Source organism: Pseudonaja textilis, chromosome 3 (genome assembly GCF_049901715.1).
Source record: "Pseudonaja textilis isolate UNSWEBS1 chromosome 3, rPseTex1.2, whole genome shotgun sequence".
In the NCBI taxonomy this organism is placed as follows: Eukaryota; Metazoa; Chordata; class Lepidosauria; order Squamata; family Elapidae; genus Pseudonaja; species Pseudonaja textilis.
The window spans coordinates 24,620,367-24,646,732 of record NC_141992.1 but is presented as its reverse complement, the minus strand read 5'-3'; the positions used below and the strand labels follow the sequence as shown (position 1 = coordinate 24,646,732).

Here is a 26,366-nt window from a genome sequence, read left to right as displayed (position 1 = left end):
GGAATGGCTGGCATCCATCATACTGAAGATGATGACTGGGAGGCAGCCCTCGTCCACGATTTCCGAGAAGTGTTCAGCGAAAACTTAGGCAAGTACAAGGGGTCCCCTATTTCGTTTAATCTTCGCCCCGACATTGCGCCCATTCGCCTAAAGCCACGCCACGTTCCCTTTGCTCTCAAACCCAAAATTGACGAGCAACTGGACAAATTAATTGCACAAGGCGTGTTAGAGCCCATTGACCACGCCCGATGGGAGACACCAATTGTCACCCCCATAAAGCCTGACGGGTCCTTGAGAATCTGTGGTGACTACAAGGCCACACTCAATCACATGCTGCAGCAGAGCGCCTATCCGGTACCAGTCGGTCAGCATCTCCTGCATTCACTTGGGGGTGGCAGAATATTCGCAAAATTAGATCTGGCCCAAGCGTATCAACAGCTGCCAGTTGATTCCGAAACTGCAGAAGTCCAAACTATAGTCACACATCGTGGTGCATTCAAATGCAACAGGCTCCAGTTTGGAGTAAGCGTAGCCCCAGACATCTTTCAAAGACTGATGGAGAGACTATTACAAGGCATAAAAGGGGTCGTGCCCTATTTTGATGATGTACTAATATCAGCCCCAACAAAAAGTCAATTAGAGAAACGCCTCAGAACAGTCCTACAAAGGTTCAAAGATGCTGGCCTCAAGGTTAAGAAGGAAAAGTGCCAGCTATGCACAGAAAGAGTGAAGTTTCTTGGCTACCTTCTTGACAAACAAGGAATCCACCCTACAAAAAAGAAATTGGCAGCTATCAAAATGCCCCAAGACCTAAAAACAAAACTGACCTCCAAGCCTTCCTGGGACTTATTAACTTTTATAACATTTTCCTACCCCAGAAGGCGACTGTTGCTGAGCCCCTTCATAGACTACTCGATAAAAGGGCCTCCTGGATTTGGGGACGTCGGGAGGAACATGCCTTCCAGCGAGTAAAAGACCTCCTTACCTCTGATGCAGTGCTAATTCAATATAACGAGACACTCCCCTTGACTGTTACTTGTGATGCCTCACCATTTGGGGTGGGGGCCATCCTGAGCCACGTCCTACCAAACAGCTCAGAGGCACCAATTGCATTTTTTTCAAGAACTCTGTCAAAAACAGAAAGAAACTATAGCCACCTAGATAAGGAAGCCCTTGCTATTGTCTCTGCGATTAAAAGGTTTCATGAATATGTATATGGGAGACCATTTTCTATTATCACGGATCATAAGCCATTACTTGGCATTCTGGCGGGTGACAAACCTACCCCACACATTCTCTCCCCCAGAATGACGCGATGGTCGGAATTCCTAGCCGCCTACGACTATCAACTAAAATATCGCCCGGGGAAATCTATTCCTCACGCTGATGCCTTGAGCATCTCGCCACTACCCAAGCCACAGGAAGACCCAGCTCCCACGCTCCCAGTACTACAAATCGAGACAATTCCCTCACCTCCACTAATGGCCCAGGACATCACCTTTGAAACCAAAAGAGACTCTTGTTTGGCATGAGTTCTTGGCTGGGTGGAGAGGGGATGGCCAGAATACAAACCCAAGGAAACCTTTAAGCCATTCAAAAACAGACAGACAGAACTTTTCTCACAAAGAGGGTGTGTTTTATGGGGAGACCGAGTCGTCATACCAACTAAATTACAAAAAAAAGTCCTGCAAATGCTACACGATGGACACCCGGGCATCATGCGTATGGAAGCGCTGGCAAGAAGCTATGCCTGGTGGCCAGGTATGGACAAACAAATTGAATCCTGGGTCGCCTCTTGTAACAGATGCCAGGAAAACCACTCAGCCCCTCCAAAAGCTCCACCAGCAGAATGGGAAACACCCAGGGGTCCTTGGTCACGCATTCATATTGACTTTGCGGGACCTACTAGAGGCCACACTTTCCTAATAACTGTAGATGCATATTCTAACTGGCTCGAGGTCAATAAAATGAAAACAACCACTACAGAGGCAGTCATCAAGAAATTGAACAGACTCTTTGCCACACACGGCCTACCTGATGTCCTGGTTTCTGACAATGGGCCCCAATTTACTGCCTTAGCCTTTGAACAATATCTAGCTGAACGGGGTATCCGACACGCACTCACATCGCCGGCTCATCCAGCGGCGAATGGTAGGGCTGAACGAATGGTTCAGTTCACAAAGAAAACCCTACAGAAAATGGAACAAGGTAATATCCACGATAAAGTCACTAGAATGCTGCTTCTTCAACACATCACACCTAACAGCACGACTAACAAGAGCCCTGCTGAACTCCTGATGGCCAGGAAACTCAGATCACCTCTAGACCGCTTGCACCCTGCCTACACCCCGGAAAAGCCCCTGGGTTCCAGCAGCAAGCATTGCGCCTTTAAGGTAGAAGACCTTGTATTTGCAAAAAAAATTTCTGGGGATCCCCTCTGGATTCCTGCTCAAATAACTCAAGTCACGGGTCCCCGCTCCTACCGTCTACTGAGCACTGATGGCAGAGCATGGAAATGCCATATTGACCAGCTACGCTCCAGACTGACCACAACTTCCATCCCTGACCCCAGCCTCGACACCAGGGGGGAGGGGAAGCCATGCGCCTGGAAATAGAACCAACACCTGTTTATTCAGAACTAACACCGAGATCGCCACACCATAGCTTGCAATATTCACCAGCTGTAGTTGAACCTGGGCAGACGAACACTTCACCAAGAAGCAGCAGCCAAGCAGGTTCAGCGAGCCCGGGGAGCCATAGCAGTAGCAACAAAGCTGAGGACTCAATCACCCCAGGGGCATCAGAGGAGAGCCCCAACCATGGCACCGGTTCACCATTCCTGCTAGATCCAGCAAACAGTCCATCTGAACCCGAATTTGAACATGGACAATTGGAATTGCAAAAGTCAGGTAGACAGGTGCAAAGACCTGCCTACCTGCGAGACTATATAACTCCACCCCTTAAACGGAAACGAGAGGGGAGGGGTGTTCCAGACTAGCAGGCTCAAAAGCCTGCAACTCTGATTGGCCCGCGAATAGCAGATCGTGATTGGTTACTGCAGACTGATCCGATTGGCTAGTAAATGGGCTGCCGCGATTGGCCCTGCCAAGAGCAGCAAACTCAAATCACTTTAGTTGGCTGCCTAGCCACAGCCAGCCCTATATAAGGGGCTGCTGCGGCTGGGATTCTTCGCTCAGATCTGAAGTCACTAATAAAGAGCTGTTGTTGTTATCTGAGTCTTGCCTCCGTTTCTGAACCATCCTCCCAGATCTAACAAAAGGGATGCCATAATAGGGGCCTTTCCTTTGGGTGATCTTTTGGTGGCATCAAAATTCCAAGCTGAAATTAACAGGAAGATATAGCACCATTCAGTATATCAGTGGGCTTTTACATTCCAGTGAAGCAACATATTATAAAGCAGCTAGAAACTGAATGTGGATTCTCCTGACATCTTTGGAAGGTTGGAGTTTACTTAAAAAGGGCAAGGGAGACAGAGTTTTATTTCTTTAAAATAGAATATCCATATATTTATTGAAAGCAATAGAGTATTTTGGCACCTTAAAACAGTTTACAGCTGAATAAGCATTTCTAGATCACAGACCATATCATAAGATACATGGTGCATTATTCAGAGAGAAGAAAGTATTGCAGTGTTTATGTATGGTGTAATTGCTGGGAGGGAGGCGAGAGGAGGAAAGAAAAGGGGGAAAATAAAATTTCTTTAAGAATAACCAAATTATAAAGTAGCAGTTAGATATCATATAGATCAGTGGTGGCTAACCTTTTTGGGCTCCTGTGCCAAAAATTGTGCACGCACTTGCACGCTCGCACTTGTGTGCCAGCACCCAGAAAGTAATGCATGCCCCCCACACCCCCTATGCGTGCGCGTGCAATCCCTACCTACCCACCCACCCCTGCTACCCCCTTACCTGCACTGCACTTCACAGCTGATTTTCGGCCAGTTTGAGGCCTTTTTCATCACTTCCGGTATTTTCGGGAAAAACAGGAAGTGACAAAACAGGGCTAGTTTTCAGCCTGTAAAGCTTGCAGAAGCCTTCCTCAAGCCTTTGGAAGGCTGAAAAAGGCCTCAAACCTGCTGAAAATCAGCTGTGAGGCGTGTGCATGCGCAGTGAGCTAAGTTTGCCTGCAGCTCGCGTGCCAGCATAAATGGCTCTGCATGCCACCTGTGACACACATGCCATAGGTTCGCCATCACGAATATAGATCTTCTTGCGCTGAATAATTTATGAATATGTGTAAAAAGTAGCGACTCACTCTGGTTTAGTGGTTAAAAGACCAAACTAGAAAGTGAAAGACCATGAGTTCTAGTTCTTCCTTAGGCCCTCAAAACAGCTGGGTGACCTTGAGCTTATCCTCTCAGAACTAGGAAGAAGGCAATGGTGAGGGACTTCTCCAGACAGCTGCCAGAAGTCAACACTGACTTGAAGGCACTCGCCTCTCCTGCCCGCCCAAAAAATAGTGTAAAAAGATAAAAAACACATTCCAGTCTAGCTTCATCCCAGTAACTAAATTCATACAGTTTCCTTGGCAACATTATGGAAGTCATCTGTCTTAGCCAATCTCTGTATCACCATTAGAATATTTTTTATATGTTTACAGTAAGTTTAAATTAAGGAAAGACTGTATTGGCAGTAGCCATTTTACATAAGTAAAGGTCCTTTCTTGCTATTTGAAACAAATGGGTGCATCTTGTAGAAAAACTCCATAAAGGAAGTTATATATCTTATGCATACCTATGAAAAGGAAGTCATATATCTTATGAATAGAAAAACATATGTACAGATAAAATGCCCATTTAAAAACAAATCTGTTTCAACTCTAGATAAAAAGACATTTGTTTAACTACAAATAAGGAGGCATCTGCTTTAGCATTAAGATAAGGAAATATTTGTAAAAAGCTAACACATTCCATTGAAATGATCTGCTAAATCTCCACACTACAAAACCCTATAAAAAGGAAGGTGAGGGGCAGTTCTTTGATGCACCCATTTAAAGTTACTTGAGACCTTTGGACTGAATAAAAACATTTCTTTTGACTCTCCAATGATCATCTGGTATGTTTCCTTGGAATCCTAGTTTGGCACGACTGTGGAAAAAGAAAGGGTCTAATCCTGACAATAACAAAAGGCTTCAATTTCTTCAATCATCACATTTCAATTATTATCTTACTTTGGCTCTCTACACCAAATTCTGTTTGCTTTTCAGAGAGCTCTCTTGAACAGAATCTACTTTAGCTAATAATAAGGTAGGGAAAACATGCTGAAAACGGCTCCTGGAATTCTTTTTCAAACATTGTATCATCAGTGACTTAAACTCTCTTCTGCATAATGAAATAGCATGTTGCATCTCTATTTGTTTTTCTGAGCCGTGGTGGCGCAGTGGTTAGAGTGCAGTATTGCAGGCTACTTCTGCTCCTGCCGGATGCCTGCAAATTGGCAGTTCAAATCTCACCAGGCTCAAGGTCAACTCAGCCTTCCATCCTTCCGAGGTGGGTAAAATGGGAACACAAAATTGTTGGGGCCAATATGCTGACTCAGTAAACTGCTTAGAGAGGGCTGTAAAAGCATTCTGAAGTGGTATATAAGTCTAAGTGCTATAGCTTATTGCTATTGCTCTTTTGACATGTTTATATGTGGAAAATGTGTGATGAGAAACAAAGGACAGGCTGCATATGTTCCAGTCTGAGTTATATGACCAGGAGAGCAACTGTGAATGAAAGAATCAGTAATTCAACCATATCTTCCATAATGTGGACTGATTTTTTTTTTCTCCTGGATTTTCATCCTGCAGCCACCAGCTTGATCGGGGCTGTTTTCAAACTCAAGCTTTCTTGTGTATGCTTCTCCTATCATTTGAAATTTAGCCCTGTTTATTTTCAGAGAATTATTATGCTGATGGCCAAGTGGACATAGCCTCTTTGCCCAATTGAATTGGAAAGAATAACAAACAGGGAAAAAGTTTCTCTCAACCACGAAAAGGTTATCAGTTCCTATTATATGTGATGCATAATCTCAATCGTGTTTTTTTAATAAACATAATTAAGTAAGTTGTGATTTGGTTAGATTTTTCAATCAAGTCTCATATTAACTGCAACCCATCTATTGCATTGTGGAAATATTATGTCAAATTGATAAAAATAGGTTTATTTTCCAGGATAAGGAAACTGCTATTTAAAAAAAAATAAAAGTACAGCCACAGCTGTGAACGAATACCTCTGAAGAGTAGTATCAGTCACTTATTTTTTAATAAAAACTGTATTTGAAAAATGTCTATGGAGATTTTTGGTCATCCAGATCATAGTTGTCTCATAGATGCTTTTTCAAAAGGCAACTGGACTGGTTGGTTTGTTTTTGAGGAGGAGGAGGAGGAGGAGGAGGAGGAGGAGGAGGAGGAGGAGGAGGAGGAGGAGGAGGAGGAGGAGGAAAACACATTTCATTTCTCATCCAAGAAGCTTCATCAGTTGTGACTGGGTGGTCCTTCAAAAACTTTAGCGTCCTTGAAAACATTTTTTTTACATTTTGGTTCATTCAAATCCCATCATAAAAATAGCTTTTCCTCTCCAGATGTTCCCCTGAAAGTTTCAGAAACTGGTTTTGATAATTCTCGAAGTTCAATCTAAGCACAGAGAACTGAAGCAACAGCATGTTGTTTTGGGGTTTAACTCTGCCCTCATTTCTCTCTCCCTAGAGGAAACAGTGTGATTGTAAACTACTCACAGTAGGATCTTCATATTTTTTTTAATTCTTTACAATGCCCACTACAGAAATGGCATCATTATTAGTCATTATTCTGCAAGTCTGAATAAATTCATGTAGAAAGGAAAACGTAGCCAAGGAGGGTGTAATTGCAAAGACTTTTGATTGACACTAGAGTTGGCTCAGACACATGGTTCTGACATCACAGCTATGCATACTGAGCCGTATGAGTGACAGTTCTATAATGGGAACAAGGCAGCATCAACAGTATCTTGTTATTTTTCTGTCGAGGAGCTGACGTGCAGGGCAGAATTCATGGTAGCTCAGAGGAGTTAACCTTTCTGCTTCGGGGTTTATGGTCCCAATTATTAAAATCTCACCAAGAAATTTCAATTAGGAAGCACTATTCTTATTCCTTTTTTTGGCCTGAGCACAATGTGGATGAATAAAGGTATCCACTCCCTTAATGATGCTGTTCAAGTAGTATAGCTACTATTCTTCTTGCAGGAAGAAGGTTTAGTTCTCAGCTCCTACAGGGAATATTGAGAGAGATTCTGCTGGAAACTGGACCATCATTGTCAGATAGGGTTAGTATCATAAGCTGAGCTTCTCATGTTCTCATCTTTTTTAAGGCTATCAGACCTGGGCTGCAAAAATCTAGATCACCACAGGATGGCAGCAAAGAGCCAATCATGTCTGCTTGCTGGATTTTTTGCAGCCTGGGTTTAATAGCTCTCAATTTTAATTGCCACATTTTCAGATCAAAATTATAGGTGCCATTGTTCACATCTTTAGCCTTGCATAAACTGATATTGAGAAAAGGAGAGAAAAGAAAAGAACTAAATTGGCTGGCAAAGGTAATAAGATTCTAATACTGCTGAATCCACGTTGAAATAACTAACAGGAACATATATCCCTTTGGGAGAAGCCTTGGTTTCTTAGCAAAATATAGATGCAGGTAACATTGAAAAAGGTCCATCTGATTTGATCCTCAGTCTAAATTCAGCTGTCACTTAGCTAAGAGCTGTTCTTAATTTAAAGCTTTGCAATACAAAAATAAATTAAACTTAAACCAAAATAATGAGACAGTAAAATATTACCTCAGCAATATTCCACATGGCTGAATATTAAGGTAAACAACAAGTTTATTGGGTTAGATATCATTAATAGATGCCTGAAGAGTTTTAGGCTAAAACTCATGACAAGATTAAAGATGAAGTAAGCAAAAATCCTGAAAACCATAAGCAAAAGAATGCAAAATATTTCTGCTGATACATTGAAAATAGATAAAAGAAACAAAACAAAGAGAAAACAAAAAGCAAGACATTGAAGAAAATATGCCCAATAAAATCTGAATTCCAAAAAGTATCAAGGCTCAAAAATTCACATCAAAAGTGACTGTAGATATGAAACAACATCTGCTTCTTGGTTGGTCTAGTCTAAACCAAATTTTGAAGTGTGGAAACATCACAATTACAATAAAGAAGTATGTTGTCAGGGACTTGGGAAAATCCTCAGTTATAACTCGAATTAAGATAAAGCTAAAATATTTTGCTTTAATAGTTAAATAATATAAAGATAACACAAAGGCAGAGGTTATTGGAACACACTCTGATGATTGGAAAAGTGAAAAATAAAAAGTTACTAATAGGAAACAGGATAGCTAGGTACAGTCATTAACATCCTAAGGACAGCTTGTTATGGTTCGACAGCAGCCGGTGCAGATGGCAGCAGAGTCAGACAGTGAGGAAGAAAGGGGACCAGTCAGGAAATCTGGAGAGGACTTGGACGAGAGTCCTGCATCTGATGCAGGGATGGGGCCAGGACCATCTGGGAGTGGGGTGATGCCTTTGGAGCCTTTGGAGTCTGGCAGCAGAGAAGCAGAGGACCCAGGGGAGCCTATTCCCAGTGTGTGTGCGCGCAGAGCTGCTAGAAGGCAAGAGCAGCTGAAGCAGAAGGGGCGACTCAGGAGTAAGGCTGGGAGGTGATTGCCCCTCCCATAAAGGATAAAAGTCAGACCTCAGTGACAAAAGCTTTGTAGGAAGCAAAGTTGTTCGATAGATTCCAAGTCATTGAAGCTGTGGTTGGCTTTTTCTGGTATTTTGGTTGGTTTCTGTTATAATTGGATACTTCTGTTTCTGGCAACATTCCGCAGTACTGAAAGGTGTGTGCTTATCTTGGGGAATTGTTTATAAGTAGTTCTGGCTGGGAATGAAAGTAATACTCAGCATTTCAATAAAATAGGTTTTGCTTTTAAAATAAGTTTGTGTTTAAGTACGTTTGACGAAGCCTGTGTCAGAACACAGCTTACAATAATTCAGTAATTGCAGGGGTGGGGTTCTACCAGTTAGCACCTATTCGCTAGAACCGGTTGTTAACATTCTAAGTAGTTCAGAGAACCAGTTGTTAGAAGAAATTACTGGCCTAATCCTGTAAGGAAGGCAGGAAGGAAACATTCTGGTGTTGCTTTAAGAAACTGCCTCTCCGTTAACCCTTACTCTTGGCAGGAATAGACTTCCTGTCTCTGGAACTTCTGTGGAGGTTTTTTTTTCCTCCTTTGCTGGTACTTTGCTTGTGTCAAGTGAACATTCAAAGTTACAATGGCACTGAAAAAAGTGACTTATGACCGTTTTTCACACTTACGACTGTTGCAGCATCCCCATAGTCACGAAAGGCCAGGCAAGGAGATGCGTGCCTTGATGTGAGTGATGTTGAGTTGGCCATGCCCAGCCAGTAACATGACCACCAAGCCATGTCCACCCAGTCACATGACCACCAAGCCATGCCCACCAACAAAGCCATGCCCAGTTTAACCGGTTGTTAAAAAATGTGAATCCCACCCCTGAGTAATTGACAAGCCAGGTAAAAATATGTCTCTGTGGTCAGATAAAATCAAAACTGACCAAAGAACAATAAACTTTCCACTGATATATGTTTAGATAGGAGTGAAAATGATATGCTGAAATATTGGAGTTGCTTTGCATTAAGAAGAGACAACTACTGGAATGAATAAGCAGTGGGTGGGGGGAGGAATTGGACAGACTCAGGATTTAAAAAAAAGTAAAACTAAGTTGTTAAGTTTAGGTCAGAATTCTCTATATGATGCTCATGAGCATCAATTGATCTAGGTCCATCTCTGATACAGCTCATCTCCAGGCAGTTTAAAAAATAAAGATGGTAGATATCTTCTTTGACTGAATATATATACTATACAGAAAAACAAAGATAAAGATTAATTGAAATGATAAGGATCATTTTAACCTGGAGGAGACACTGGTAGCATCCTCACCCTGGCTATGTTTTGAAAAATGAGTGTTTTGTCAACATTCATGTTCACTATCTCAGGCATTTCATGCATATTTAAAGTTTTCAAGGCAGCCATTTTAAGAACGACCAATGGTACTTTTAGAAAGAAACAGATTCTCATTTTTATATCTGAATCTCTAACTTAATATGTGACAGTTTGGAAATATGTATAAAGAAATATAATAAAAGATTACAATATGAAAAGGTTTGTGCTATAACTCAGGGGTATCAAACTGGTGCCCTGTTGGCTGGATGCATCACATGCAGGCCACACCCACCTCAGTTCAGTAAAGGCAAAAAACAGTGTGATATATCATGTGATGTCGCATGATGCAATCAAGTTTGATACCTGTGCTATAACTGATCTTTAAGTTTGTGTTTCATTCTTTCATGACCCAAATTTGTTTATTTGCAACTTGTCTTTCCTTTACAGTTTTCTTAAAGCTCAACCACTAATCCAAAATTAAATATTCCAGCAAGGCATAGATATGTGCATGGATTCTGATTATTTCAGGGTTTATCTTCTACTGATATACATTAACTACTAATTCATTCAGCTGACATGTTCAAACTGATACCATTACCATCTGAAATCAATTCAAATAGATATGTGTATGATTTTAAAAGCACTGTTGAGAATAACGTACGTATATTATTGTTATTTCCTTAAAGGTCTTTAAAAGGTTTGGCCAAATGTGATCTCTTAATTTTTGTGCAACATTTTATCTATTTATTCTTCTTTTATCCCAGCCTCATGATTTACAGCTGTGATGGATTTAGCCTGCCCCCCCCCCCACTTTAAATCTCAGTTAGCTAGCTGCATTTGGAAGCGTAATTTCCATGACAATGATTCTGACATTTCTTGACCTATTGGTCATAAGAGGCAGACAGACTCAAGAATTTATTCTTTCTCTCCTCTATCACTTTGCCTCTTCTCTGTGACATTGTTTCAGGATGGGGTCCTTCTGCCTTTGCTCCCAGGCCTTCACACATAGGCTCTTGCTTTCTGACTCTCCTCCTGGCAGGATGCAATTAGCTAGGCTTTCTGTATCTCTATAATGTATATCCTTAAACAAATCTTTGTGTCTAGTTATTGCTCTTCTATTGCTCAGGTGGGATTCCCTGTCTAAGAAAGACTGAGATGTACCTACAAATTCTTTCCTTCTAACTAAACCTATGAGCAGGGCATCACTTTAAGGAAGGTAGCTGCACCCATTTATTTGGGGTTAAAGGTAAAAAATACACACAAACATCTCGAGGACTGTCCACAGCTTTCCAGTCTAGTTTACAAATGTACTGTGCTAACCAAATACAGTTTGGTTAGGCCTAACCAGGCCTAACTCTGTTTAGATCCCAAAGGTATATATAGCATTGGAAGAGACCAAAGGATTATCTAGTCCAAGCTTCAGCCATGGGCAGAACAGCAAATCATCCATGAGAGGTGGAGGTCCAGAAATGGGGAACCTACTACAGCCTCTCTAGACAGATTGTCCCACTGCTCTATATATCCTGCCACTATAAAGTTTCTTTCTTATAGTTTTTCTTTTTAAGTCCAAGGAGGAATAACCCCCATTGCTTTTTAATTCAGGGAGCTAGGTGCCGATTAGACACGGAGGGTTTGCCCTTAAAAACACCCTTTTCTCCAGCCATCTGATAGTTGCAGCCAAATAATCCCAAATGATGGATGGTATTTAATATTCCACTGTCGCGCTCTGGAGCCGAACTTCACGAGCCGAAAACTGGGTAGTGGACTCCGAAAGGGAGGGAGGGGGACGCTCGCGCCTTCGCTTTTCGCTTAGCAACAACCCCCGCCAACCAGTGTAGTAGCTCAGCCCCTTTTAAGACTAGCGTTTCTCTCTCCTCCTCCTCCCCACCAGCCCCTTCGTCTTTCGCCAGCCGGCTACGATTGGAGGCACTTGCCTTCCAGGAATGACTTCACGGCAGACTCCGCCCTCGACGCTGGAGTGAATGAAGGAGCGGAGCGAGAGCAGCGTTCGCCGTAAGGAGTTGCAAGGGACGTAGTTGACTGGGAACCGGGCGGCGGAGGCGGCGAGGGCGTCCGGGGAGACGGGACTGAGCAGCAGGTGGTCCTCTCCGCCTGCATCTCTGGAGCAGCGGAAGCGTCTTCGGTCTCTGGCGGCGCCGGCAACTTCAGCATCCCAGCGCTGCTGCATCAGTGGCAGTCGTAGCCTCTGTATCCCTCGGGCCGGGGCTGGCGGCTGCAGCATCAGCCTTTTCCCGATAACAGCAGCTCAGCCTCCCTCAACCCAGCCTTCTCTTTCCCTTGGGTACCACTAGCCGCGGCTTATTTCTCTCTCTCTCTTTCTCTCTCTCCCGCCCCGCCGGCGTTTTTGCGGCTCTTTCCACCCTCTCAGTCGCCCCCCTGGATCCCGGCTCCTCTTTCCTCGCCGTCTCCCCTTGACTGGCTTCACCTTTCCTCCTGCCGCCCTTTTTCTCACCTCCCCGAGGCCCCACTCAGCAGCCAAGACGCCGCGGGCTGTACTCCGAGTGAAGAATGGGGCGTCGAAGCTGGCCAAATCGCAGGCGGCGGCCGAAGCCCCCGGCGGTGGCGCCCCCGGCGCGGGGCTCTTCATGGAGCGTTCGCAAAGTCGCCTCAGCCTGTCCGCTTCCTTCGAAGCCCTGGCCATTTACTTCCCCTGCATGAACAGCTTCGATGAGGAAGAGGCGGGTAAGGTTTTTTTTTTGGAGGGGGGGGCGAAGATGACCAAGGGAAGGCGGGAGGACCTGTCCGCGTTTTGGAGAGGGAGTGGGGGAGGCAGGAGACCCCCGAGCCGCTGGAGTGAAGCCAAGGAGGTGGCCTACCTTACAGGCAATAGGGTACCTACAGCCCAGACTCTTCCCCCCTCACCAAATAAAAGGCACCAACTTTCTCCAACCAGGTAGCATCCTACTAAAAGCCCCTGAGCCTCAGGCAGTTGGATGGTATCCAGGAGAGGGTTGGTTTTGTCCTCCCTCCACTGTGGGATTTTATTTATTTATTTGGTTCTCCATTTCTGGCTGAGGGTTAGAGAAGAAAAACAGGGTGAGAAAAAGGCTCATCATCCTTTCCTTGTGGTCTACATCAGGGTGCAAAGGGAACGATTCTGTGTGGTTTTTCCTGCTGGGTGCATTTCAATCTCCCACCGTTGCAGCTTGGCAGCAGTTGAAAAACCATCGTGAACGGAACTAAAAAACGAAGAAGAAGCTTATCTTTTGGAAAGGCCGCTGGCTGGGGAAGAGTTCACCCACTTTTGTGAAAGCTTTTCTGCCCTGTGATGTGTGGAAGCAGGGCATTGGTGAAATGAAATAAGCTGGTCACAGTAGGAAATAAACAGGTTTTGTATTGAATGAGCCAAGGGCATTTTTTGGATAAACAACCAAGAAAGGGAAAAGTGGAATCCAGTCATGTCAAAGAAAGAGAGAAAGTAAGTCAGGGTGCCAGCTTTACCCAACTTCAAGCCTTCCAGAGATGTTGAGTGACAGCTTCCACCTAATGTGCCCATTAGCTGTACTGGCTGCTGCTAAGAGGAGTTGCTGTTCAATAATCAGGTTGAGGAAAGCTATAATATGCAGTGGTTGAATTCTAGAGAACGATGAATGGAAGGTGGGAGTAAATGGTAGAGGAGGCTGATACATCAATGAAAGTGTATTATGGGATAGTAGTGTTCAAATCCAGGATGTGAATAAGAAGCAGGTGTATGCGTGCAGTTTCCTTCTCTGAGTTTATAAGAGCTAGAGCTGCTAGCATAGAACCAGTGACTGCTTCTTAGCCTGTAAGACAACTGTCTGCAATCTGGTGGCCCCCAGATATTGAAGATCAGCTCCCATCATGCTCAGCCAGCATGACTAAAGTGCAGAATACAGGATGGACTAGATTTTGAAGTTTTTCTGGCCTGTCAATAGAAACGGTATGGTCATGAATGCACTGAGTCAATTTCTGCCTGAGTCAGTATGATGACAATTTTATTTAATCTGGCTAATTCTTTTTTTGCAAGCTTTTTGTACATGTTGTCTATGTGTCCTGTGAAGCATACTGAGCTAGATTCAGAATTATTATGCATAGGATTAAAGGGTCATTTTTACCCATAATCAAACCTTTTGATTTTTTACTGAATTCTGTGTATTTATAAAAGCATCACACATATTTTAATCCTTTTATTTTACTCCCCAGCCTTATGAGAAAAACACTGAAATGCAAAAGTTTAAATATGATGAAAAGGCCTCATCTGACAATGAATCTTTCCAAGCATCCTAAACTCCGATTGTTGTCATATACTGATCAAGAATATATTGATTTGGCTCTTTGCACAGGAAATGTTTTATACACATACATAGTTAAATCATGCTAATTGTAGAACAACATTTTAATGTTAACTTAAATTTGCAAATTAAAAGAAAACTTTATTCATCAATACAGGAATACACAGTAAAGATTTTGATTTAATTTTTGAGCAATGTGGCTAAAATTGAAGCAAATATATGCATTGTAAAAATAATATCGGATGTGAAAAATGCAATCGGAATTTTTTTACTTTAGGCTCTTTTTTATTGTTATTCCTTTGGAGGAGCAACAAGTCTCCCAGCTTCCTGAGGGAGAGATAAAAGCATTAATTAATGGATTTACTCAATTAATGGATTTACTCAAATTTAAAATGCCAGATGTTAATCTCATAGACATTCTCTTTATGAGCCAGTACTCTTCCAGTAATAGATTACATTTTGTGGTCCAGTGAAACTGATTTGTAGAATCTAAGAGGAAAAAAATCCCTATATTCTAAAATTAATTAATTATATATTCTTATATTTTTGGATCTAGTATTGAAGCTATTCTCCAGATTAAAGTGTTTGAATGTGGGAGAAAAAGTAGAAGCACCTATAGCGAAACAATCTTATCCTTAGTGTCTTTCCTTGGTATTTCTTGTGTAGCAGTTCTGTGCTTTTTTAAAATGAAACTATAAAATGGAAAGCGAGTTTGTAGATTTGCTTGCTACAGCTACATGCAAAGGGTTCTGTAGAATCACACTTGCCAATTAATGAAGATAAATGTTCACCCATGCTATTGGGGTCAACTGTGTTGGCTGCCTCATGCAGCAATAAATGCTTTGGGAGGGACAAATTCAAAATACAGTATTTTGAGAAGGCTATACCACCTGCCTTGCCGCTCTAGATTTATCTTGCCATCTTCAAGTACTGAAAGTTATCCATCAATACCTTTTTCTTTTTTTGAGAAAAACTGCAATATTATTGCATTTATTGTTGCATTTAAGTTGACTGGATGCACCCAATTTAAATTATTTGCCTTAATAAAGTACCCTGGATTGTATCCTTGCGTGTAAACTTGTGGACCTACATTAAAAGTTTCCATTTAGTTTAACAGTAACCATCTTTTGGTTTTTATTGCCATTTTCATATTTCTTTTCTAGCTATCATTTCTAATCCTGGGTCTCTCGTTTAAGTGATGGTTAATGTGTAACCCCTGTAACCATTATTAACTTTATTTCTAATTACAATTTCTCTAATGTGAAATCCATTGATAATTCCAAATTTCTTTGTCAAAGAGTCATTTTCTAAGAAACATACATTGCGTACGGAAAAGGGAAAGATGAGGCCAGAAAAAGGAAGAAAAAGGAAAAGTATCAGTTGTGGAAGAATACCGGTGTCCTAGGATAGTCACACAAATAAACACTCATAAATGGCATCACACAGAGATTTGTATCTGTTTGAAATCTGAACATCCGATAACTGGTCAGGACAGGACATAGAAAAACATGGGCTGAACAAATACTTTCTTTTTTAAAAAAAAATATGTATTTATTCAATGTTTCAACAATTAAAAACAAATTTCCACATTTTGCAATGATATTGTAACAGTGTTTACATTGATTAATAACATCCACAAGTATTTTATCTATAAGTATATGAAAGTCTTCCTTATTCCAAACATTTTTAGATATATATACATATAAGCTACACATAAGCTATATTACTTTACAATTTCTTGTTCTTTATTATTTGGCATCTTTACATCTTTTCCTTAGCTATTTGTACCATACATCCCATATCCTGAAATATTCTTCTTCTTCCTTGTTTTTTAATAACATCGTTAATCTAACCATCTCAGTGCATTCATATATCTTGTTGATTATTGCTATTTCTGAGGGAGTTGTAGCCTGTTTCCAGTTTTGGGCGAAGGAAATTCTAGCAGCAGTATTAGATATTGATATTTTTTTATTTAAGCTAGGTTCTAACATGCCCAACTGGTTTAAATTTGATCTTTTGTTTCGTTAGCTCCTCTAATTAGGTTTTAATTTTGAGCCAGAATCTCTGTGCTTGAGGGCGAGTCCACTACATGTGAAAATACGATCCCTGACTATGATTGCATCTCCAGCATTTAGCTATCATGTTGGGAAACATTCTGGCTAATCTCACTGGGAGGAGATGCCAGCGTAAAACATTTTATATAAATTCTCCTTATAGGAGATCGACATTGTTAACTTGTAATTTACTTGCCAGATACGTTCCCATTGCTCCAGATCAGTACTATAGCCAAAATTTTTAGCTCAGGTTATCATACTTTCTTTAACTGTTTCCTCCTGCATTTTGTATTCCGGTAGATAGTTATATAATTTACTGATCATTTTTTTCCAACCCCTTGTAATATTTTGTCTAATTCTAGTTGTGTTGTACAAAAACCAAATTGTTCCTTGTCTTTTTTATATCATGTTTGAACCTGGATATAAGGCCACCATCCTATTTCAATTCTTTGTGACTTTAATTGATTCTGTGTTTTTAATTCCCCCTTTTCATTTAGAAGTTCTTTATATTTTATCATTTTATTTAAATCTAGAGTGTTGGGATATATCAACGCTTCCATCGTCGATAGCCAGAGAGGTATTTTCATATAGTGGTTGTTTTTTTTTAAATTTCCCCCCAGACATGTAATAAGGTGTCTCTAACCCCAATGTCTTTGAAAATAAGTATGACACTTATTTTTCCCATCCCAGAGAAACGTGTGCCAGCCAAGCTGCAAGTCATAACCTAACGTTAGTATTCTTTTATCTGTCAAATTAATCCAATCTTTAATCCATGTGCTTACTGCCACCTGATAATATAGCTCAAAGTCAGGGAGGCCAAAACCTCCCTTACTTCTGTTATCTTGCAACAACTTATATTTTATCTGGGCTTTTTTCTTCTGCCAAATAAATTTTGCTGTTTTTTTGTTTAAATCTTAAAATAATTTTCTTCCTAGCTTGACTGGCACTGTTTGAAACAAATATAATAACTTTGGTAAAACATTTATTTTTATAGTCACTATTCTTCCCAGCAATGAAAATTGTATTTTAGCCCAATTGTCTAGATCATTTTAAATTTGAAATATCAATTTATCATAATTATTTTCTTTAATCGAAGAGCATTTCGCCATAAGCCAGGGGTTGGACTAGAAGGCCTCCAAGGTCTCTTCCAACTCTGTTATTCTATTTTATTCTAATTCTAAATAATGATATTAAACAAAATCATTTGGAAGGAATGCATGCATTAGGGTAGCTAATTGATCATAGCTTGGTGTAGACAATATGAAAAGAACAATATAATAGAGAAAACATTACATTTCTATTTTTTTCTTCCTTTTTATTAACGGAGCCAATAGTGTTCCGGACTAGCAGGCTCGAAAGCCTGCAACTCTGATTGGCCCGCAAATAGCAGATCGTGACTGGTCGCCGCAGACTGATCCGATTGGCTAGTAAACGGGCTGCCGCGATTGGCCCAGCCAAGAGCGGCAAACTCAAATCGCCTTCATTGGCTGCCTAGCTGCAGCCAGCCCTATATAAGGGGCTGCTGCGGCTGGGATTCTTCGCTCAGATCTGAAGTCACTAATAAAGAGCTGTTGTTGTTATCTGAGTCTTGCCTCCGTTCTTGAACCATCCTCCCAGATCTAACAAATAGTGATATTAAGTTAGTGATTCCAAAAGTTTTCTGTGTATCCTGTCTGTATACATTTGTATTGGTGCATTTGTGGGTGCATGGCTTTAACTATAGAACAGGTTGAATACATGATAAGTTTTTTGCGTTATTACGTGATCAGATGGGAAGTGAGCAATATAGTAAGCTCTAAAAGATTGCAGTTCAGTTACTACAAATCCTAAATTGTAGAGAGTGAGTTGGTTGAAAAGACAAAAACTGATACAGCAGTAATATATTTTAAATAACTACATGTTACTGGGCAATTGTCTTGTGTCCGCCCATCCTTTTTAATTGGGGGTGGGGGATGGGGAACAGAGTAATAAAACCAAAACAACCCTGTGTTCTGTTCTGCATGTGATCTGATGTTGTTCTAGAGATGTGCTAACTTAAGCAAATAATGTAAGATAAATTCCCTTTTAAAGCAATATCTTTACCCTGTAATGCCATCCCTGTTTTCATAATTTCGTATATTTTTCCTTGACACCATTTTTAATATTATGCTACATTTTTTGTGAATAATTATGCTTGCAAATTTATTTTTCATGCAAATATATAGGGATTATTGTTATATTGTTTTCAGAATGCTGAAAGGGAAATGGGGTATGTCTCAAGTTATGCTAGCCAATAGAGTGGCTTTAAGAGAGTCAGATTTTCTGCCAAATAAAATGATTTCATAACTGATATATATCATTTATTCTAAATTGTGCCCTGTGAAACAAGAGCATCTTCCGATTCATATTTCTTCCATTGCATCTAGGAAAGATAAGATAAAATGCATATTTTGACCAACAGTAAACCTTTAAGACTTTTCTCAAGGAATAACAGAATGAACTACTGTGGGATTAAAAATTATGTAAATCATATAAATATAAATATTTATAGACAGTTAAAGCAATCATGATAGTCCTGAAACAAATGGATAAAATAAACTATGCAGTAATTTAATAAGGGGTAATAGAGGGAAGATTAAAGAAGAACCACTCAGCTTTGTTAGACATTTCTGGAAAGACAGACTGCAGGCATCCCCATATAAAACAATGGTTTTATAGCATTTTTAATGCATCCAAAATACTTTTGCATATGTCATTTGAGAATCCTTAAGGTAGTCATGGAAAACACATTAGCATTATCATTCTTATATTATAGATGAGAGCTGAAGTTCATTGTTAGTATCTTATTCCAGTAGGTCAAAGCAAATGAACTTTGTCTAATGATCATGATCAGAGAAGCAGAAGACATTAATAGCAGATGGAAAACAGCAAGAACAACCAATCCCACCCATGACTTAAAAAACATAGGCGTTACTGCTGAACTTAGATAATAGACATAGAAAAGGTTCAGAAATCTAGGTGTGTATTATAAGTCAAAGTCCTGGCTAGACCACTTCCCCAAAGGCTGAAAATGTTATTTCCCCACATTATTTTGAGAGTTTTTTATATTAGTGTTCTCTGAGGCCTCCACTCCACTTTAGCTAATCCACATTCTTGCTCAAAATGCAGTGCTACGTAGGAGTAATAGCAGCTCTCAATTAAATTATTCCAACAGAACTCTTCCCTGCAAACGTTAAAGTGCCTTTAAATTTTATATGTATATGTATACATACATACTATATCTCCTAAAGTTGGTGTAAGATAATTCAAACTGGAGTTTCAGGAATCGGATCCTAGGATTATGAAAATTTTTGAGTTGGATATTGGGTCTGTGAGTGTAGTAGTTTGCAGAAGATATCCTGAAGCTGAGCTTCCTCTGAGAATCAGTCATTTAAGGGATCCATGAAAGATGGAGGTTTATCAAAGACAATTTTGTGTTATTGTTGTGATACACTAGGGAACTTCAAAGTCACAGAATTGTTGCTATACTTCTAACTATGATGTACTTGCTCTTCTGAAAGTTGACAGGCAGAGAACAAAAGTAAGAGTAAGCCAAAAAGCAACAAACTTGAAACTTGCTTGATCCAGTGGATTCACAAGCAAGCAAATGATTTGTAAGAGCAAGAAACCAAACAGTTGCTACTAAGAAATTATGTAAGAGCTCTAAACTTGGATCAATTATTTGTCGCATTAGAGCTGTAATCTGTCTTCCTTTTTCCCCCCTGTAATTTGCATTGAGGATTTTTAAAGAAAAGTATTCTATGAACTGGGCTGTGAGCCAGAGTTTCAACTGATCTGTATGGAGATTAGTGGCAGGGGGATTAAAATATTAATTCTTAAAGACCTACAAAGGTTTTTATGAAGGAAGATCTTGGCTAAGATGCTTGAAAGATATCTTCTTCCAGAGGATGCTAGTGGGTTGAGGCCAAGATCATTGCTGCATGGTAGAGTTTGGCTTGAAGAAAGTCATTGGATTTTCAGTTTGAAATGACCAGGTATCAAGTGAATGAGAAATCTGAACCCCTAGATAGTTCAATGAATAATATTTTCCTCATTGGTTAACTTTTTGTAATTATGTATTTTATACTTTTTATTTGTATATGTACTTAATTTCTCACATAGTGGAGAAGTAATCCAAAATATACCAAATAAAATTGTAAACATGATTTAAAGGTATTTAAGAAGGCTCTCTATGTTCTTTGGTGGTTACCTGGCAGATGTTCTGAAATAAATTTTAATAGGACAAATCCATGTATGCATAATACAGAATCACTGGTGCTTGGCTTTTGTATGTACAATGAGCTTCCATGCGGGTTGCAGCTAGTCCTGTTTTCAGTATACAGTCATTTATGCTATGGCTGCAAGGCTCTTTATTTGTTTATTTGTTTGATTGTTATGCCTTTATTATCTTTATAAATAACTCAAGGCAATGAATATACATAATACTCCTCACTCCTTCCCCACAACAACCTTGGGAGGTAGGTTGGGCTGAGAGAGTGACTGGCTCAAAGCCAATCAGTTGTCTTTCATGCCCTAAGTAGGACTAGAACTCACGATTTTCTAGTTTCTAGCCCAGCACCTTAACCATTACACAAAACTGACTCTCAATACTGTATGTACAAACAAATGCATTTACATGATAATTAATCCTAATTTTTTTAGGCTTCTGAATTGTTTCTACATATTTCAGCATGTTGCAGATATAGTTATAAGCATTTGCTGCCTCCCTCAGAAAGTGCATTTATTGCATGGGAGATGAAATTATTTATGGGAATAGAACTATAGATATTGAACGTATATTTTATACGCACCTAGGTTATCTTTGTAAAGGACTGTTTAGGTTGCACAAAAACCTAAATATTGAGTAACATCACCTTTCTCCAATTTCATTGTTATTTATTTAAATATTTTTTTCCAAGAGCTTAAGGCAGTGTGCATATTCTCCCTCTTCCAATTGTATCTCCATAGCACAATTTTGTGAGATAAATTCAGCTGAGAAACAGTGGCTGGCATAAACACATCTTCTATGGCAAGGATGGACTAGTCCATTTTCCACCATTTAAATATTACATCATACCGACCACACTTTGCTTCAATCATTTTTGTTCAACCTGGTATTCCCATGGTACCTTGGATGGTAACATTATTTTGAATATATTGCTGTCTTTAAATAAATTATAGCTTCAGTGGAACTGGAGAAGAGAAGCAGTCTTAAGATCTGTTTTGGTAGCTATTTGAGGATTATAGAACAATAACAGGGCAAAGATACTTTGGTATCTCTGTGCAAAGAGCATGTTCAACACTATTTTTTTAAAGATCAAAAGATCCATAATAATATTAACAGTTTATAATTTCAAGAATTTTCTGAGGGAATCAGGGACAAATTATAGTAAATTTTTAATTGTACAGTATGCAATATATCTGGGTTTTTTAAAGCATTATTTAGAACTACAGAGTTCACTAATACTTTCAGATCTTCAGACCTTTATGATAAATAAATAGCAATAGCACTTAAACTTATATACCGCTTTACAGTGCTTTACAATCCTCTCTAAGCAGTTTACAGAGTCAGCATATTGCCCACAACAGTTTGGGTCCTCATTTTAACCACCTTGGAAAGATGGAAGGCTGAGTCAATCTTGAGCCTGGCGAGATTTGAACTGCCAAATTGCAGGCAGCCAGCAGAAGTAGCCTGCAGTACTGCACTCTAACCACTGGACCACTGTTGCTCAAATCATACTTGATTGGAATTATTAAGTATGTCACATTTTCTAGTCAGTTAGGAAGAATGCCAGATTGTATATTAACACCTATGTTTGTTAGTGGAATATATAAGTCTATATGTGCTATGATTTAAACAGGAATAATAGAAGTTGATCGAATAACACATGCAGGCATAATGTGATAAAGATATAAAAGTTTTTTAAAATGTAGATATCTGTGTAGGCTTCATTCTGTTCTATAGGAAAATCATCCCACCTCTGCACTTTAGTGTTCCTTATATAATCAGTCATCTTCCATCTGAATAGCTTCACCAAGATATGCATTTTGTTGATATAAAATATTCCACTGAGAGAAGAAAAGGCCTATATTTTTTGTAAGAATTTGACTAAAACTTGTAAAATTTGCAGTTTATCTCTTCAGGAATTGTATATATGATGAGTGCCTCAAATCATTTGAATAAAATTCAGGGCTTGCTGCTGTTTAATCATTATGTCAAAGTGTCCCATTTTTCCAAAATAATTACACCTTCAATATGTTAATGCATAATTTATTCTAGTAGAAATCAATTTATTCAATTTTTTACTTAGGACTTTGCAGTTCCTTGAAAAATTTAAGAGAGGGCTGAGTAGAACATTCAGTTAATTTTTCTCCTGGGAAGTGCTGTTTCCTTTCTGTTATGTGCAGCATATAAAATGATTTGTGTAATCTTGGTGTTACATATTTCCCATCAGAAACACAAGAAAATGTTGCATCCCCATTCATATTACCTATTTGTGAAGCTCCCTTGTGTTTTGTTTTGTTTTTAATTATTTTTTAACCAGGAAACATCCAAACACCAAATGTTTAAGATACACCCCATTGGAAAGATGATCAGATATTGCAATTATATTTTATATACTAAATCTATACATTGTAAATAAAGATGAAGAAATATTTTAAAAATCCAGTGAGAATCATTTTATATAAAGGTATAATTTATTTCAGTTAAGGTAATTTGATGCATCTACAAAACCATCCATGCCTTATAATTAGCTTTTAGTGCTAACTAAATTAAAGTCTGTAGTGTCTTAGATTAGCACCTTTAAAAATGCACTGGTTATTGAAAAATGTGAATAATAAGAGAACAATTGTTTAGAAAGACATAAAATATAGTAGTGGCATCAGACAAGAAAAATATAAACCAAAACATAATTTTTCTACAATCAGCAAAAATAAAATGAAGATCTTTGTCATTCTTTCCATTTCAGTATGGAAAGAAAAGTGTTTTTATTAATATTGCCATTACCATTTTATTTTTGTAAATTCACTAATTAATCCCATTCTTTCTGAAGCTAATCCTTATCCTCATCCATTGGGCATATTTCTTGTAAAAAAAAATCTGCTTGGAGTTCTTTTAAGTGCAGTAAAAGTTTGCTTCCTTTTATTACAGTTGTATATGTATTACATATGACAAGATTTGGGAATATAACTCAAGGAAGTATACATCTGCATGCCAAATGTTAAAAGGCCAATATTAAAAATATACACATTGCAAAGCTTTTTCACAATTTCAGTGGTAACATCTACACATTTATCTTTAATTTAAGCATCAGACAAATCTGTATTTTCATTTGTGTTGTCTGACATGATTTCTATGCTTTTTTAAAAAAATGAGAATCAGGAGGGAAATAATAATGCTAAAACCAAAACATTTTTTTAAATATCAGAGAAAGTAAATCCCCCACCCCCAAAACCTACCACCAAACATTACCTTTTTTCCCTTCAAAATTATGTCAGAAATTGTTTTTCAGTTTCAAATATCAGTGTTTTAATAGCACTGGATATTAAGTATAATACTGAGGATCTCTTTTCTAGCCATCTTTTACATTATTCCTTTTGTAGTCAGAAAAGCTCTTTAATTGATTTTAACCAACAATCCATGTAATCTCCTCTTGTTCATGAGCACAGTAAAATACATCTTCCTGGGTTGATAATTAAATGGCCAGGAATGTCTGTTCCTGTTCCATCAAGGATGATGGAAGTGGAGGTGGAATTTAATGAGTCCTTTTGAATTGAAAAATCTATTGGTAAATCAGATATTTCATACCAAAAGGTCTCAATTAAATAACAGGATTTCTCTATTTTTATGAGCGCCAACAATTGCGCTACTGGTTTGTGTTTTGAACTTCCAGATACATAAGCTTTGTTTGTAACATTTGCATGTTTTTTTTGTAAAGTTGTTATAGTGGTTTCAGAAGTAGTTGAACTGTTACCCAGTTGGGAGAAAGAGGTTTCTATTTTATCAGTTCTGGTTCTGAAGCTAGAAGTACCACCAGTTGTTTCTTTCCTTTAAAATTATGTTTATTTAACATCAACTGTTTTGTATTTTTTGTCTTTACTGATGAATGAAGGAGGCTACTGTTACATGATTTGGAGGCTCCCCTTATTATCTCCCTTTTAAAGGCTTATAAACAATGATAGGTTATGAATAATTTCATTACTGGATTCACAAAGGAAAAGTTTAATCATTAATTTTAACGAAAGAGCATAACTCTTCTTTAGAAGGCAACAGATGCAGCAGGGTGATACCAGAGATATTTTAATTAGAAGTCCTGGTATATCATTTCTAAACACAGAGTTTGGGATTAGCTGTTTTCAGGGTGACTCTTAGTACTGTTAATTAAAAGAAATTCACCAATGTTTCTATGTTTGTCTTTTTAGTGGATTGTTTTAATGAAAGGCAACAAACTTAGTAGAAGGAATAGGAAAAGGGATTAATAAAATGATGTTAGTTACTATTTATTTATTACACCTGTTTATTATATCTTTTTAATACTTCTCTATGACCAGATTGGTCTATTAAACTAAAATGTGGAAGGTGTACCTGTAGATTAATCAATAAAGAGTATTACAAATAAATAATCACTCAAATTACAAATAATTTTGTTTATCTTATTTTGAACACATTGTGAAAAAACTCAGCTCTTCTGAAAAGTCCATAATCATGGAAGAAAAAAGAAAAAGTTGTCAATCAGCCATAAAAGTGATGGACATGATTTAAGCTTTTGGGAAGAGATAATTTTACAGAAAGTCCAAATCTGGTCAGTAAGACTCAATACTCCTTTGGTTGCAATAAAGTACAAATTTTCATGAAAATAAACCTCTTGCAGTCTTGAAATCTAACATAAAAGCCTTTATATTGTAATAGTTAAATCATAACACAGATGTTCAGTTTAATCACTTTGGTTTAAACCTTGCATTTCTGAGACTGGACAAGAAATCATTATCTAAACATATTTGTAATATAACAGTATGGTAAAAAAATAAATAAGATGGTTTAAATCTTATCAAATAATTTCAACTGTTTTCTCATAACTCATATTGTATTTATTCAAAAGGAATGTACCTTTGACAGCCCCATCCAAAAAGTAATATAATAACTTTTTAAAGATTAACTTTAGATAGCTAGAAGTTACAATATAAATATGTACAAAAGTCCCATATAATGCCGAGTGTTTTTATCCTGTGTTTTGATCCTGCTCGCTAGTGTTTCCAACTCCCAGTAAAGTCAATGCTCAGCATTTTTTTCTTACAACAAATTTGCACATAATACAACACCTGCATGTGCCAATAAATGCCTGCATGTAGTATATGCAATGATGAGAGTCTGTAACTAAAGTAGGATGGGCTAAAGAAAGGGAAATTCACTTAATATTAATTGAATTAATGACTATAGAATAAAATTAATTGCCTATAAAATACTGCACACGCACACACAGAGAGAAATATACACATTTTAGTAGTAGTAATTGAACCCCTACTGTATATGTATACAGGGAACCATGCTCACAGACCCCTATAATCTCATACATTCATATAAATAAACAGATTCTCACAAAGAGGAAAAAAATACTTTGAAGAAATATGGGCTCAGCAAGCATGACCTTATACTGTACTAGCCTACTTTTAATATTTATACTGTACTAGCCTCCTTTTAATATTTCTCACTGAGTTTGATTTATCTTCACTGTAATCAGTATGACTCTCAGGTGTTGACAACAAAATGCGACGATATAATAAAGCATCTATGATAAAAATAAATCTTTTAAAATGTATGCCAGTATGAAATACCAGTGCAAAATACCAAATCAGAAATTCAGTACTGTCCATTGATCATACATAGAAATCCTTTCTTTCTTTCTTTCTTTCTTTCTTTCTTTCTTTCTTTCTTTCTTTCTTTCTTTCTTTCTTTCTTTCTTTCCTTCCTTCCTTCCTCCCTCCCTCCCTCCCTCCCTCCCTCCCTTACTTA

General features: G+C 38.6%; 1 protein-coding gene across 2 annotated transcripts in view; it reads left to right on the top strand.

Annotated features, from left to right (window-relative positions):
• Positions 1 to 11,914: 11,914 nt before the first annotated feature.
• RIMS4 (regulating synaptic membrane exocytosis 4) overlaps positions 11,915 to 26,366 on the top strand; it is a 104,425-nt gene continuing 89,973 nt past the window's right edge. Inside the window, exon 1 of one of the 2 annotated variants that reach the window (XM_026697310.2) lies at positions 11,915 to 12,711. In XM_026697310.2, coding sequence (XP_026553095.1) covers positions 12,615 to 12,711 — 97 coding nt within the window. In that variant the 5' untranslated portion in view covers positions 11,915 to 12,614. The remainder of the gene's footprint in view (positions 12,712 to 26,366) is intronic. The other variant, XM_026697309.2, reaches the window with a different exon arrangement.